The sequence below is a fragment of the Contarinia nasturtii genome, unplaced genomic scaffold (genome assembly GCF_009176525.2).
Source record: "Contarinia nasturtii isolate CC-2019 unplaced genomic scaffold, AAFC_CNas_1.1 Cnas_scaffold_129, whole genome shotgun sequence".
In the NCBI taxonomy this organism is placed as follows: domain Eukaryota; kingdom Metazoa; phylum Arthropoda; class Insecta; order Diptera; family Cecidomyiidae; genus Contarinia; species Contarinia nasturtii.
This window is the reverse complement of record NW_022197486.1, coordinates 2,301,963-2,316,951: the sequence shown is the minus strand read 5'-3', so window position 1 is coordinate 2,316,951 and position 14,989 is coordinate 2,301,963. Positions and strand designations below refer to the sequence as shown.

General features: G+C 31.3%; 1 protein-coding gene across 2 annotated transcripts in view; it reads right to left on the bottom strand.

Moving 5' to 3' along the window:
• Positions 1–2,634: 2,634 nt before the first annotated feature.
• LOC116350443 (neurocalcin homolog) overlaps positions 2,635–14,989 on the bottom strand; it is a 109,125-nt gene continuing 96,770 nt past the window's right edge. For both annotated transcript variants that reach the window (XM_031782242.1, XM_031782248.1), the window contains exons 2-8: positions 7,408–7,630; positions 6,996–7,296; positions 6,776–6,894; positions 6,494–6,682; positions 4,630–6,405; positions 4,341–4,532; positions 2,635–4,259 (exon numbers count right to left, since the gene is read on the bottom strand). In XM_031782242.1, coding sequence (XP_031638102.1) covers positions 6,211–6,405; positions 6,494–6,682; positions 6,776–6,894; positions 6,996–7,065 — 573 coding nt within the window. In that variant the 5' untranslated portion in view covers positions 7,066–7,296; positions 7,408–7,630 and the 3' untranslated portion in view covers positions 2,635–4,259; positions 4,341–4,532; positions 4,630–6,210. The remainder of the gene's footprint in view (positions 4,260–4,340; positions 4,533–4,629; positions 6,406–6,493; positions 6,683–6,775; positions 6,895–6,995; positions 7,297–7,407; positions 7,631–14,989) is intronic.

The window sequence follows — 14,989 nt, the reverse complement described above, 5'->3', positions numbered from 1 at the left end:
TGTTTTACTTGGTTCGAACTGCAACATTTTATGTATGTTCACAGCATCCATTCAAATCAGTATTAATTCATTTGGATATTTCTGGTCTCATTTCTATTTTCAAAATACATACACATAAGACAATATATAACAAGATTTGTAAATGTTATATAAAAGCATCAGGAGCTTTTCAAAGAAAATTAAACGTTTAACGGCCAATTATATTTTGTATGTAATAGCTTGGAATGCCTTTCTTTTTTCGCACAAAAAGAAGCATGAGAACGTTGTGTGTTAGTTATTCGAATATGCTTTCACAAAAGAATGACGAAAAAAAAAATCAAATAAAGTTAAACAGAATTGGGTCAGACGAAAGAGTCATTTACAAATGCTATTTTTCTGTTTTTCCTTTTTTCAGTTCTATACACAACAAAGAAAATGAACCACATATTGGCGGCGGAGTACATGAGTTTGAGTTGACACATAACAGTCCCTCAAACAGATACAGAAAAAAAAATGTTGTTCAAAATAACTTCATCACACTAAATTTAGCTGCGGTTTAGTGTGTGTACTATGAAAATCCGGGAGCGCATTAACATGCGTTTCGTTTGCATAACACACACGCATTTTCTGCAATGTTTTTTTATTTGTTACAATGTACGCGAAAAGCACTGTTGCGCGATTTTATCTCTTTTACGCGCTGAAACTGGTACACTACTGTGTCATCTGTATAAAATGAGAAAAATGAAAAACAAAATACATCCTTAACTTGCCGCTCTCTCCACATACTGTGGTCTTCTATTTTGTGTGTTGAAAAATGAAATACGACTAAATAAAGTCGGCTTAAATTCAGTTTTTATGTGCCGTTAACTGTCTGTCTACAATAACAAAATGAATGAAGCAAAATTTGTTGTTCGCCCTGAGAATCACTTGCATTTTGTATTTGTTATTTTTATTTTCTTTTGTTTGTCTTTTTTACTCTCTATAAATATTATAAATGTTCTGCACGCTACTTTACAATAATTGAGTCCGTGCTTGTCAGTTTGCTCGCGCACACATTTATGTGATATACATTTCTGCACATATTCAGCACATATTGAATGTCCAAAAACAATTTCTCTCACATTAAAAAAAAACACGGCTGAAAATGATTAACTACATAACACACTATCTATTCGTTCATTTCGTGAGCAATCGGATTCAGAATACTCTAACAATTACCTATTCGAATTGTGTCTATTTCGTTGCTGTGTTATACTTTTATTTAGGAAAGTTTTTTGTTTGTTTTGCTATTTTATTTGCTATCAATCAGTGGGCAACATTTTATATTGGTTTCGCCGCTGTTATACTGTGTACGAAATAAAATCATCATTCAATGGTCTTTATTCAATAATTACACAGAATTTTCATTTATTGCGATCACTATTTTATCTATTTGCTGTAGAAAGAAATCCAACTAGGGAAATTAAAGTATTCGAAGAATCTTCTTGCAAAAGCGACCATCGAAATGAAATGTCGAAACGGATAGCAACAGCAATATATGTACATGTTAAGAAAACTACTTTAGGAACTTGACTAGAATTTTTAGTTTTCAACAAAATCAATTTTCAGTTTTACACACAATTTTCCATTCCTCACATATCGATACTGCTATTTCAATGGCGATCCAGAAGCCAGATTATCCGGATTTATTCGGGTTTGACAGGATCCTGGACGAAAAATGGTCTCTCGAAAATCTCGGATTTTAATATTTGTCGATTTTTTATCTTTTCCTTCGTCGATCTTCGTAGAAGTAAATTAGAAGAAAAATTAATCTGGCATCCGTACGATTCACCAAATAAAGACGAATTTAAAGATCTACTAAAGGAAAATGCTTTGTCACAATTCTTCCTGTAACCAAAAAAAGTAGGAAAAAAAGAAGCACCAGAAAGAGAAAAAAAAACATATATTCAATGATAAGAAGCAACGATTACAAAAAGATATATCCACAAAAATAATAATAAACTAAATTACCTTGATGACAAAATTTTCGGTAAAGCGAGCAAAATAAGTTTGAAATAAATTAATTGGAAATTTCAATCGAAGAATTCCGAATATGAACATAATAAATAAGCAGGCTTACTATAATTCCCAAGATACCCTCTTCACAGATTACAATTGTGATAAAAAATTGATTAATTTTGAGAAAAAAAAAATTCAAACCGGAATAATATGTAAAATGTTTCTTGAATTTTTCTATTCGTAACGTTTGAGAACAAATCTTCAACTATAGAATGGTTTTTTTACTGACAAAAGAAAATCCTGCAAAAAATAATGGGAATGTCAATGGAATTTCCAAAAATCATTGAAAAAAAAGAAGATTTTTTAAGATCCGGATGTGATAGGAGCGAAATTAAAGATACCGAAAAAGGAAACAGAAATTATGCAAAATAAATATTAATAAATAATAAAGATTTTTTTTTTGTTCTCTTTTTCTCAAATTGAAAAAAATTTGTTTTTGTTTTTAATTATTTACAATAAACATACATGCTTGTTTATCAATTTTGTTATCATATCTGTTTGTAAAATGTGTACATATTACAAAAAAATGTATTTTTTTTATTTAAATATAAAATAAAATGTTTTTATGTGAATGAAAAAAAAAGAAAAAAAAATACATAATGTAAATAATTTATTTTAAAGAAATAATACGGAAAATTTGCGAACATAAACAGAATCGTTTTGCCCTGATCGCAGATTACATATGGAGGAAATTACATACGATTTTATGTGTGTGTATTTTATTCTATATTAAATAGGGAAATCAGGAGATATCTATATAGATGAAGGAACTAGCAAAAAACGAATAAAGGCGGAGATTTGAAAGAGCATGTAAACCGAGTCCACTGTCAATACAATAATGAATGTGACTTTAGTAAAATTGACGGTGGTGAGTTCACTCGTTCTTTGTTGTTGTTGTTCTTCTCTTTTTTTTTTGCAGGAAAGATCAATATTACATATAATAATAAAATGTCTTCTAATATGACTTAAACTAACATCATTTCTCCGCATTTTATAATATTGTTTTGCTGATAATTTCATTATTTGTTATTGTTGTTTGCATTACATATTTTAATAATAATCAATGGCAACATTAAGCATTGAACTTAACAGTTTTATTTTAATATTTCACTTTGATTCTTATTTACTTCATATGTTTTTTTTTTTTTTTTTTTTTTTTTTTCAAAAATTGTATTGCATTTTGTATTCATTTTGATGTTCGCGAACTAAACATTGACGAACCGTTAATGTTACAATCAAACGAGAAAAACAAACAGAAACTTTTTGTAAATAATAATTCGATGATGATAGCTGTGTGTACGTGTGTGTAGACAAAATGGCTATAAATGTGTTCAATATTAAATTATTATCTAATTGAGATATTAATTTCATGGATTATTGTTCCTTTTTTTAGTATGTAGTAAATTGATGGCATAGAGTCAACAGTTTGAGATTTAAGTTGAAACGAACAAATCGCAAAGGCGAATAGAGTTAGAATCTGGGTTTATTATATTTTTTTTTTCTAAGAGTTTTAAATATGGATATTAATTGATTAACGAATAACATTTCACATCTGAATCACATTTACTGTGACTGTGTGTGAATTGAACATATTTCGCTGAGAAACGTTCGAAATGGCAAAGTGGAATTGACGTTCTTTATTTTCTATTTAAAAAAAATTTGTCAATACCGGCATATTGAGTGAGGCTCTGTATTTCTTCTTCTGAGTGTGAAACTAATCTCTTTGCACTCATGTAAAATGATAATGGTGATAAAACATGTGAATGTGTTGGGATTCACTGCTCTAACGAATCATTTTTTTTTTAAATTGTCAATGAAATGAGTGCAATTTCTTTCATTTTCTTTTATCATAAATTTGTTAACATTTTCTTCAGATAAATATAGAAATAGAGAGTTGTCAATAGTGTAATTTAACATATTTTACGGCAAAATTCAGCAATCATCGTGTATGTATTGTTTGCTATGAATATACTTTCGACGTACTTTCAAATTTATTATCTATGTATTCCTGACGCTCTTTTTCTGCTTTGTTGTAATATTGATAAATTCATTTGAAAATTAAAATTACCACTGAAAATCAGTTCAGTTTACAAATAATTAATAATCAACAATGAAAGAAATGAGATTTAAAAAATAGACATTTGTGTAGTAGGATAGATGAAAAGGCCAGAGAAAGAGTCGAAGTTGCGCGCCACTTTTGCAATACCATTTATATTTTTAAACTGTAAAAGAGAAAGAAATGCATTAGATTCAATCAATAAATTTGAACCATAAAGTAATCCATGAATTGAAATGCAGTATACCTTAAAAAATCTATCGATATGTTATTATTTGTCGCTCACGTTGACAGTATTGTGGTATTATTTGTGGCGGAGTCAATATCTGTGAATGTTGGTGTGTGTATGTGTTTGTCCAAGATGCTACTGTTGATGTTGCTGTTGCCGCTATTTCAATGGCACTGTTCCGTTGATTTGAGCTTCAGCGTCCTCTGCATACTTTGGCACACATATAAATAAACAAAAGATTTGTTAACAAAACATCTTGCACCATTGTCTTAAGTCATTCATTCAATTTTCATTTTGAAATGTTTACCTTTGTACCATTTCAGTCAATTATTTTGTAGGCCAGGAATATATCCACATCTTTTGCTCATTGCCATTCTCTCTTCCTTTCTCTCTATCTCTCTCTCTCTCTCTCTCTCTCTCTCTCTCGCCACTGCACACACACACTTACAGATATATATTGTCTTGTGTTTGCCATGTAGTTTGATTACATTTACATTTTCGTGTTGATGAAAATGGATTGTTTTGTTTGCGTGAACAAGATGCAGCAGCAAGCTCTGGTCTATGGGCATCGTCATTTTATTCGTATGGTTTTGTTTAGTGTACATTCAACGTTTCAATACAAGCCATCTTGAAATACTATTATTTGTTTGTTGTTGCTAAAGTTTTTGTTTTATTTTATTACCAAATAAAATAAATAAATAAACAAATGACGATGTATTTTGTGATTATTTGCTTCGATTTTTTCCATATTTCTCCATAGCTAAACAACCGAATTAAACCACTCATTAATTAATGGATGACAACATCAACAAGAGGCCGTAAAAACTCGAATGATAAACATACGCACCATAATTAAGTGCATATTATTTTTTTTTCTGCATAATTTTGTTGAAGTATCGAAATATAGTATATTAATTCATTTAAATAACCATCGATCATATTGTTGGTTATTTTTGAACGAATACTGACAACATATCTCGATCAACGAAATCATAAAATAACAAAAAAAAATGCTCTCATCATTGGACATTCTTATTGCCAATAGTTGGTAGAATGGTAAGCATACAATAGCGAGCGTTCACAACAATCCAACATGAAAAGTATACATATATACGAAATGTAGGACATTTTTCTTGCATCATTCCGGGGGATAAAAAAGAGCATATGGAATACATATACAATTTGTTTCACAATTTTTCTTCTTCTACTATAATTCTTTTTAGCTTTGTGTCTCTTTTAACTCGATGTTGATATCATTTTTTTTGTTTTCTTTTTAATATTCATTTACTAGAACAAAAGAAAATTAGAAATTGTTGCTGTGTGTAGCCGAATTATATTTAAGGTTAATGTTCGTCTCTGACAAGGATTCAGTGGACGTTTTTTTTTTTAAATAATGTTAAATTTAAATCTTCTTTTTTTTGTTATTTTTGTGTCTTTCGTTTTCATTAACTTTGAAATATACAAGTGAGCTAACATTAAGTTTCGCATGGTTTTTGTTATGTCTTCAATTAGCATCACATTTACATCTAATGTTTTATATGTTTGTTTGTTTTTCATTTTTTGTGTCTCACAACGTGTTGGTGATATTATTGTATGCATGAAGAGTGTTTTATTATAGCATTTACGATTCGATCCATTTTAAATTTTATAAGTTTTAACGATTGTTTTTTATTTGTAGTCGGCCAACTATGCGATGTGAGATTTGATTTGTGTGTCTTATTCTCTTATCTCATCTCTAATGTCAATTTATTATTGTTGGGGGAGGACAGGTGGAGGGGTTTAATTGTGGTGGTGTTGAAGTGTTGTTTGCATGTGTATGCGTGTGTAATATGTATGTGTGTGTTGTTGTTGTTGTTAGTTTGATGTTAACATGTTTGGTTTTAATTATTTACTGCGCCTGCGGATCGCATTGCAATAATCGAACAATAGATGGATCGCTTTTTGCGCCTTCGATAAACTCTTCCAAACTGAGTTTTCCATCCTTATTCCGATCCATTTGTCGGAATATTTTGTCTGTACGCTTTTCGGGTGTGCTCTCATCTTCCGGCATCTTCATCACTGAACCAACCATTTTGTAAATAGCCTATGTTTGCACGCAAATAAAACGGAACACATATTAATAAAAGGTAAAACGCAACGAAATATTTTCAATTATCAATTTTTCGACTTACAGTTACAATTTCTAGCATCTCTTGTCGCGAAATATAGCCATTGCCATCTAAATCGTACATTGAAAAGGCCCATTTAAGTTTTTGTTCCAATTTACCTCTAGATGTCACACTGAGCGCACACAAAAACTCTCGAAAATCAATGGTACCATCACCATTTGCGTCAAACGTTCGAAAAACGTGCTCGGCAAACTGGAATTTTTTTTAAATCATGGTTGTGTCAATAAGTATGTATAAATATTGTATATGCAATAAAATTTGATTTAAAAAAAATCGATTAGTTACCTTGCTGGCATCACCGTATGGAAAAAAGTTACCGTAAATCTTTTTGAATTCCTCTACTGACAGATGTCCACTTGGACAGTCTTTTAGGAAGCCTTTATACCATTCTTGAATTTCGGCATCTGTTAATCAAATATTCATGTACAATTGATTTTTTTTTCAGTTTATTTTATAAATTTAAAATGATTTCATACACAGACACACACAATGACAGTATACATACCGGTGAATTCGGTGTTTTGTTTCAAATCCTCTAGGACTTCTGGCTTGAGTTTACTGTTTTGCTTTCCCATTTTGAGTTTGTTTTGTTGTGGTGGTAGTGGCGATGTGTCGATGACGATGAATTCTAGGCTAAGTTTAAATAATCAGATTTCTCTTAAATCGCACTTCTAAAAAATATATCGATCGAAGCTTTGCGTAAGCTTATTTGTTTGTTGTAGATCAATTCCTTGAATTCAATTTAATTGGATCGCGGAGATTTCTCGCTCTTTTTCCGTTGCATGTACTGCTAAAAATGAGCAAAACTATGGAAACACACGTACAAAGAGAAGAGCAAATGAAAATAATAAAATTGAATTAAATTCGCCGATTGACAGTGTGTAGCTTTGAAATGAAATTAAAATATGTTCAATTACATATGCTTTATATATAAATAAAATTCAATTTAATTGATTTTTAGTGGTAAAATCGCTGGCGGAATTTGGTTTTAGTTATTCACATCAATCAAGGTTGTATCTTTTTCAAAGGCAGAAAAAAGCGTGTTTTTTTAGTTTTGATTAGACTTCGTATTGATTGCGTTGTTGTTACGTCGTCATTCGATGATTAAAGTTTGCTTTTCTGCTAAATATTTGTTAATTCCTGAAATAAAATAGAAATCAAACAATTATAAGATAAATAAAGTCGAAACTGAGAGGAAATTGAGAGAAAAAAATCGCTGCAAAACGGAAGAACATCAAAAGCTTTGGTAAACATTTGCAAAGGCGTCAACAAATACATTAACATAAAATAAGCGAAAAGTCAGAGTTGAATTTGTGTGTATTTCTTGTGTGTTGATTGTTATGATTGAATTCATCGTTTTTATTTAAATTTAATTTCATTCATATTATTAAGTATCATAATGTTTTATATTAGTTTATTTTTCATTTTCTTTAAATTTGTAGGCTTTTCCATAATCCTATTTTGCTTTTTTTAAATAAATCATCTTCACAATTTTCATATTTATGTGTATGTGTTACATTTCTTAATTGTTGCACTTATGTCGCTAAGTTCTACTGTTTTTTTTTTTTTTTTTTTTTGCGTGGATGGGGTCGTGACGTAACCGGGTGGAATATATTTTATCGGCCCAGTAAAGGTTGAATGGAATGAATTTGATTTGTCTGTGGTATATGAGTACGTGCTCATTGTATTGAACACGAAATGTGGTTGATTTAGATTTTTGTTAATTTCCTATTGTCGAACAGTTAGTATTAGTATGTGAATGCATTCATGCACAAAAGCAGTTATATTTTATTTCGGCAATAAAAATCGACAACATTTAGATTTATAACTGTAATTAAGTGTGTGATTTCTGTTTCCTCTCTCTCTTTTTTTTCTTCTCGCTTTCTTATCAGATTCATTCAACACAAGCATATGTAGTGTCGTACATTTAAAACTTATTTCCAAACATTGAGATTATTTATGTTGCATGGTTATTTGTTTTGTTTTCTGCAATCGTACTACGCGAAAAAGAAATGTATCGTCTTTAGTGTTTTCGTTAATATATTTTCTTCTTAACATTTATTTGTTCATTTATCATTGTTTGTTTTTTTCTTTCATCCATATTTTTTGTTCATCATCATCATCTTTTTTCTGCACTTTTCGTTCGTAACATTTACAAAAGCAAAATCCAAATGGCATCGTAATCGTTTCTAATCAATGAAAGAAAAGTACGGTTAAATCAAATTGCTCATTTGATTTATTGGTATGTTTTTATCGCTCAACTCACATTTGCATTGTATAAATGCATGTACGATTTTTGTGGTGTGTTTGCTTTGCTTGTCAAACCATGCTCTTTTTTCGCTCGGAAACAAAATTTATCAAAATGTTAAACATGCATTTTGTGACATTTCCTCAACACACGTTCGCGTTTATGAACGAGTAAAAAATAGCTGGAGTTTTTGTTGTGCAAGCAACTGGTAAAATCAATTTCCGACTGTTGATCTTGTGTATCGAATGAACATAGTTAAATCAATTACTAAAACGCACACTTGCAGAAAAGTGCCTGTTCGGTTTTTTTATGTGTGTGTGTGTGTTTCATGGGCAACATTTTGATTATATTGTAAATATATATTCGACATCGTCGTGCAGATGTTTTGCTTTCGATTTCCATATTCGTCGACGGATAGGCAAATAACTTTCGATGTAGTTTAATTTGCAATGTTTATATTTATTTTCCATTTTTTTTCGATTTGTATTTGTGAGTTATTATAATAAATGTTTTTTGTTTTGTTTAATGCTCTCTGTCGCATGCACACACACTCGATCAATAATCGATTTCCCATAATGAACAATTCATTTAATTTAATTTTCAATTAAAACGCTCATTAAGCAGTTCGATTGATGGGTGCCTTACCAAAAAGAAATCGATTATCGGGCTCACACATTTTATGTGTGAAAGCATGAACAAACGAATGCATTTTTAATTAAGTGTAAATATTATTTTGCATTTGGATTCGTTACTCTTGTTTTTACATCAATTTTTGATGATGCACATGTGCATTTGATTTTATTTCGGTTTCTTTGTTCAATTTTCAAATCTATTCTCACATTTTAATCGCTTTTAATTTATTTGCGTCGAATTTAATTCGGAATAATTTTCAGTTTGATTGCCGTACATCATTTCATTTCATGTCATAAGAATGTCGATGATAGTGTGCCGCATTCAAAAAAGAACACGCTTTCCAAGCATTTCTCAATGATGTTTAAACTGCTTAATTTAAATATGTTCACGTGAAATGGAGCTTCAAACACCTCTCACATTTAAATACTACATATTTATATTTATTTATTATGATACAGACACGAATATTTACTATGATTTATTTTTCCATCCATTCTTCCTTAGTTTGGTTTGTATTTCAGTTGATTGATCAATCTCGTTTTAAAACGAGTGTCATAAACATGAAAAGCACAAACATCAAATGATAAAAACCGAACCGAACTGAATCACTGTCACATCCATTAGACGGTATGACAGCTGACTCAGTTTGGTTGCTTTTTGGTGTGTGAAAAATAAAACGGACGAATTAAATGACAAAAAAAATGGATTTTTGTAAAATTTTATTGAAATTTCTGATATCTTTGCATAACGACACACCAAAAATATCCAAACTGTCGATTCGCTTCAAGCGAAACATAATAAAATATTCATTAAATTTGTAGTGCACGCTTAAAAATACCACTGTAAAGTGCTCATCAATGCATGACGGCTGGGATAGATAGTAAAGGCATCATATCAATGAAATTTACAAAAATCGATTAAGTTTGTTTGAATTTAGATTTTTTTTTCATCATAAGAAATAGTTTTAAAAAGTGTGCAAATCGACAATTATTTTATGTATTTGTGGTTAAGACTCTACTTTGATTGAGAAAATTGCAGCTCTATTCACAGTTCAGCAAAGTTGAAAACAAAATAAAAACCTAGCGACACCATTGAAAATTAATGAAAACAAAAAGCACATTGTTCAATACAACGTTGCTAATGGTATAATTGAAACTTCATAAAGATTCTAGAGCTTTTCAGGATGGTCTCGAATAACTTTCGATAGGTGCCTCTACGTTTTTTCGTCTTGCTACGCGTGCAGTGCTTCTGATAAGAAAACCATTTTCCAAAAGTGATGCCATTGTATTTGTGTACATTAATCATTCTAAAATGTTGAAAATTATTCATTCGGCAGATATTCAGCGTCGAAATTACCGATTCAGTCGATTTGCTGAAATGTGGAAAATTGAAATCTGATAGAAAATCATCTTTCCGAACTGAATTTTGCAAAATAAATATTATGAACCCACATTTTTGGAGTAGATCACTTGCATCTAACGGTGTTTCGTTTGTTTTCTTTACACTGCAACAACATAGTACCCTGTAAAATTGTTCAACGTGCTACTGAATCGAACGAAAATCTATTTTTGCGTCGTTATGGAACCGAACATTTTGGGCCAAAGTCGAGATGAGTCTTGTAAAAACGATTTGGTTTTGTTTGTGATTTATTTCACGTGTTTATTTTATATATCATTGGTAAGATAGAATCTTGCTCGTATCGTTAAAAAATATTTTCAATTTGGCGGCGATTTGTTCGAATCACAATATCATGACGATATCGCACTTTTGAGAAGAGTGCTTGACGCGAGGTGAATGAATCGTTTTTTATTGTTGTTACTTTTAATTGAATTTAACGAGAGCATAAAAGAGCCAAATGCTATTCGTTGTGTATCTCGCATGTAGAATGCTGAATATATACGACTATAAAAGTCAGAGGTGTTGGATTGAACTCGTCGCTTTTCGAAAAGCATTCTATGTCGCTGTCTCTTTTGCTCGTATACATTCAAAAAAAAAAAAAAAAAAATTGGTGTGTAGATTTGCTTTATTTCGTTTGAACGTTAAACATTGGCCACGTTGGTTTGACGAAAAGTTCAGCGTCGATGGATTTATTCAACCTCCACCTATTCCATTTCATTCGATTGCACTAGCATACAGGGTATACATACACGCGAACGCTTTACCTCAAACTCTCATTCGCATTCCTAACATACTTCGGATGTGTTTGATTAAAGTAATTAAAATTCTCTATCCGCAAAAAGAGCAAAAACATGCACAAAACGATACCTCAACTAAAAGTAAACGATGAGCTTGTACACGCGTTTATGCGCGCATAATTTCTTATGCGATTTACTCTTCTTAATCTCGAGTTTCCACTTTAAGAGTGAATCAACAATGCTTTTTTTCCATTGTGTTTTTTATAACTCAAATTTTTTTTGCTGTTTTATCGGTATTTTTTCTGCATTGCAATCGTTTCGAATTTTCTTTCATTCCAATGAAAAATCAATTCACTCTGAAAATGACATGAATGCTCTTATACACGTGCAAAAGTGGAAATTGTGTAGAATTTTATATTTGTATACATATATATTTCTGGGTAAATTTCTGGTTTAATCAATGCCCGAGCTTCGGCTGTTGGGCGAATAGTGATAAAATCAAACGATTCAATTTGTCTAAAAACAAATATCTCTATTCTAGTGCAAACAAAACGAAGCACGAATATAAGATCTAGTACAATCAATTGAACGTTGAACCGGTGCTCATTTGAACCGAACACACACATTATTGTTATTATTATTTTGTTGTTATTTTTGCTGAATTTTCAAGTAGTGTGATTCACGTCAAATATCTACAAAAAACGGTTTTTTTTTCTTCGACTTGCCCATTTACAGCCTCTATATATTATTAACATTGAGATTTGGTGGAAAATAGAAACACGTGACTTGTGCATTTTGTGAATAGGGATCGGATTCTTGTACTAAGCACTACAATACAGTTACATTATCTACATAAAATTCGTGGAAAAAGTTACAAGTTTGACAACGATTTTACAGAGCTTTGAACGAAAGAAAAAGACACCAACCGATGGTCTATATCTTATTCCAATGTCGAATTTTGTCGGAATTGTGATACTCGCAGCGCTATCCATAAATAGACAGCATGAAAGTATTTTGCACATCTTTAAAAACACAAGCAACGAACTTTCATGCTTTTTAGTTAATGCACAATTCATGTGCATACAATTTATCTACATGTATTGACGATGTCAATATTTCAACGGGGAGCTCTTCCATTCAAAAGCATTCGTACAAACCACTTTTTTTCTTCGTCTTCTCTCTCTCTCTCTCTCTCTCTCGCTCTCTATCACTTGTACATTTCTGCATGATCAAATTGAATAATTAATTGTTCAACTGAGAAAGTTCGATCATTGTGTAGAGAAAGAGAAAGTAGAAAAGATAGTTTGCATTGGATATTCTTCTTTTCTTTTCCAGTAAAGTTGATTTAAGTTTACAGTACAAAAATAGATAGTTGAATATTTTGTTATGGGTCAATCATTCTCTAAATAAGAGTTCGCCAGAAGTGATTCACACAAAAATTGGCTGACTCTAGTTCTTGTATAGTTTTAGATTTTAGATGCCTTTTTTCATCTCTTGATGATGTTGCTGCTGATATTTCATTCATAGTTTTATTTACGGGTCATGACAATCAAGACATACAGGGAAAAAATGCATGAGATAAATTTATCGTTTTTGTTTGCTTGATCCATCTCTCATCTGACTCCGGGTGAATGTTTAGAACTAATATGGTTGGTGATGCCGTTGGTAGTGTTGCTATCGATGCTGGCCATACACAATATGACCGTTGTGTATCCGAGATTATGACGAATTGAACAAGAACTGGAGTAAAAGGCTGTCGGGGTTTCTTTCCTTTTTGTACTCTAGCTAAATCGAGTTATTCGCAAAAGTTAAAATTAAATTTCCACGAATTCCTTGGTTTCATTTTGACGAATATTGCTGCCATAAATCACATGATATAATCACTACCATTCAACTATCACGTTTCAAAGTGTACGAATGGTAAAGAGACACACCGAAGAGAGAAAGAGAACCAGATGTTTTGCGTTTGTTTGTGGGGTGAGGCAAGCGTTAAATTTAAACACATTTCTTCGGCTACAATGAATGCGTAGCAGCCACAAGCGTAATGATGTATCATACTTTCATAACAGCCCGAAAGAAGCGAAAAGAAAGAAAGGGAGAGAGAAAGCACAGAATGAAAAAGTTCAGAGTAATCAAAATGGTTATTTTCACCAGTTTTGGATATTTTACAAGCAAAATTCAGCCATAAAAAAGTGCTACCGACAAGCTACCATAACAAAGCAGCATCTAAGATGTTACATGTAATTTTCACAATAGATTTATAGATATCCCAGATATTTCACAAATTTCTATTTTAGTTTTCAAGATAATTTATGAAAATGAATCCAGTTTTGGCTACACATCACAATTGCGTGTTATATGTTATGAAGTGCAATTGTTGACTTGCGCTCGGCTCAAGGGGAAAACCGGTACTGAAATACTAAATATACTCAGAAGTATTGAAAAGTACCGAAAAGTACCGAAAAGTACCGAAACATATCAAAACATACCAAAACGTACCAAATAGGTATTCGTTTCAAAAAAAAGTGAATAATTTTTTCGTGTTTTCGACTGTCTTTTTGGTGTTACATGGCAAGCTTGTATGAAACTCTCGGAGACTCGGTATAATGCACAAAAAAAGTGAAAAAATGTTTTTCGATATTTTTGTGCACTATACCAAGTCTCCGAGAGTTTTATATAAGCCTGCCATGTAGTAGCAGAAAGACAGTCGAAAAGACGAATAATTTTTTCAATATTCTCGACTGTCTTTCTGCTACTACATGGCAGGCTTATATGAAACTCTCGGAGACTTGGTATAGTGCACAAAAATATCGAAAAAAAAAATTCACTTTTTTTGTGCATTATACCGAGTCTCCGAGAGTTTCATACAAGCTTGCCATGTAACACCAAAAAGACAGTCGAAAACATGAAAAAATTATTCACTATTTTTTTGAAACGAATACCTATTTAGTACGTTTTGGTATGTTTTGATACGTTTCGGTACTTTTCGGTACTTTTCGGTACTTTTCAATACTTCTGAGTATATTTGAGAGCCTGAAACCCAAAACAAGTTATAAAAATTCTTTTCGGAAAAAAAGCATAAGAATGTATTTTAAATGAAAAATACGATAGAAAAAAACTGAGAGTTAAAAGAGCACATACAGAACTGAGAACTAAAACAGAATATAATTTCAGTTAGCGACAAAACAAACAAGCGATATGTTATATTTTAACTCTCAGTTTTTATTCTTCTCATTTTTGCTCTGAAAATAAATATGTTTTTATTTGACTCCGAAAAATATTATATTTAGCTTTCGTCACAATGCGTTGCATTTTTTCTCTTTCATGTAATATGACACGAGATTAACTTAGTGAATTGTTTGTCAACATTCTCTCTTTCAAAAATGATTTGGATACAACGAGGCATCTTTTAACTTTCGCCGTTTTAATGTGTGATCGAATGAACAGCGTTTTTTACTCCAGTTTGATTTTAAATACTACGAA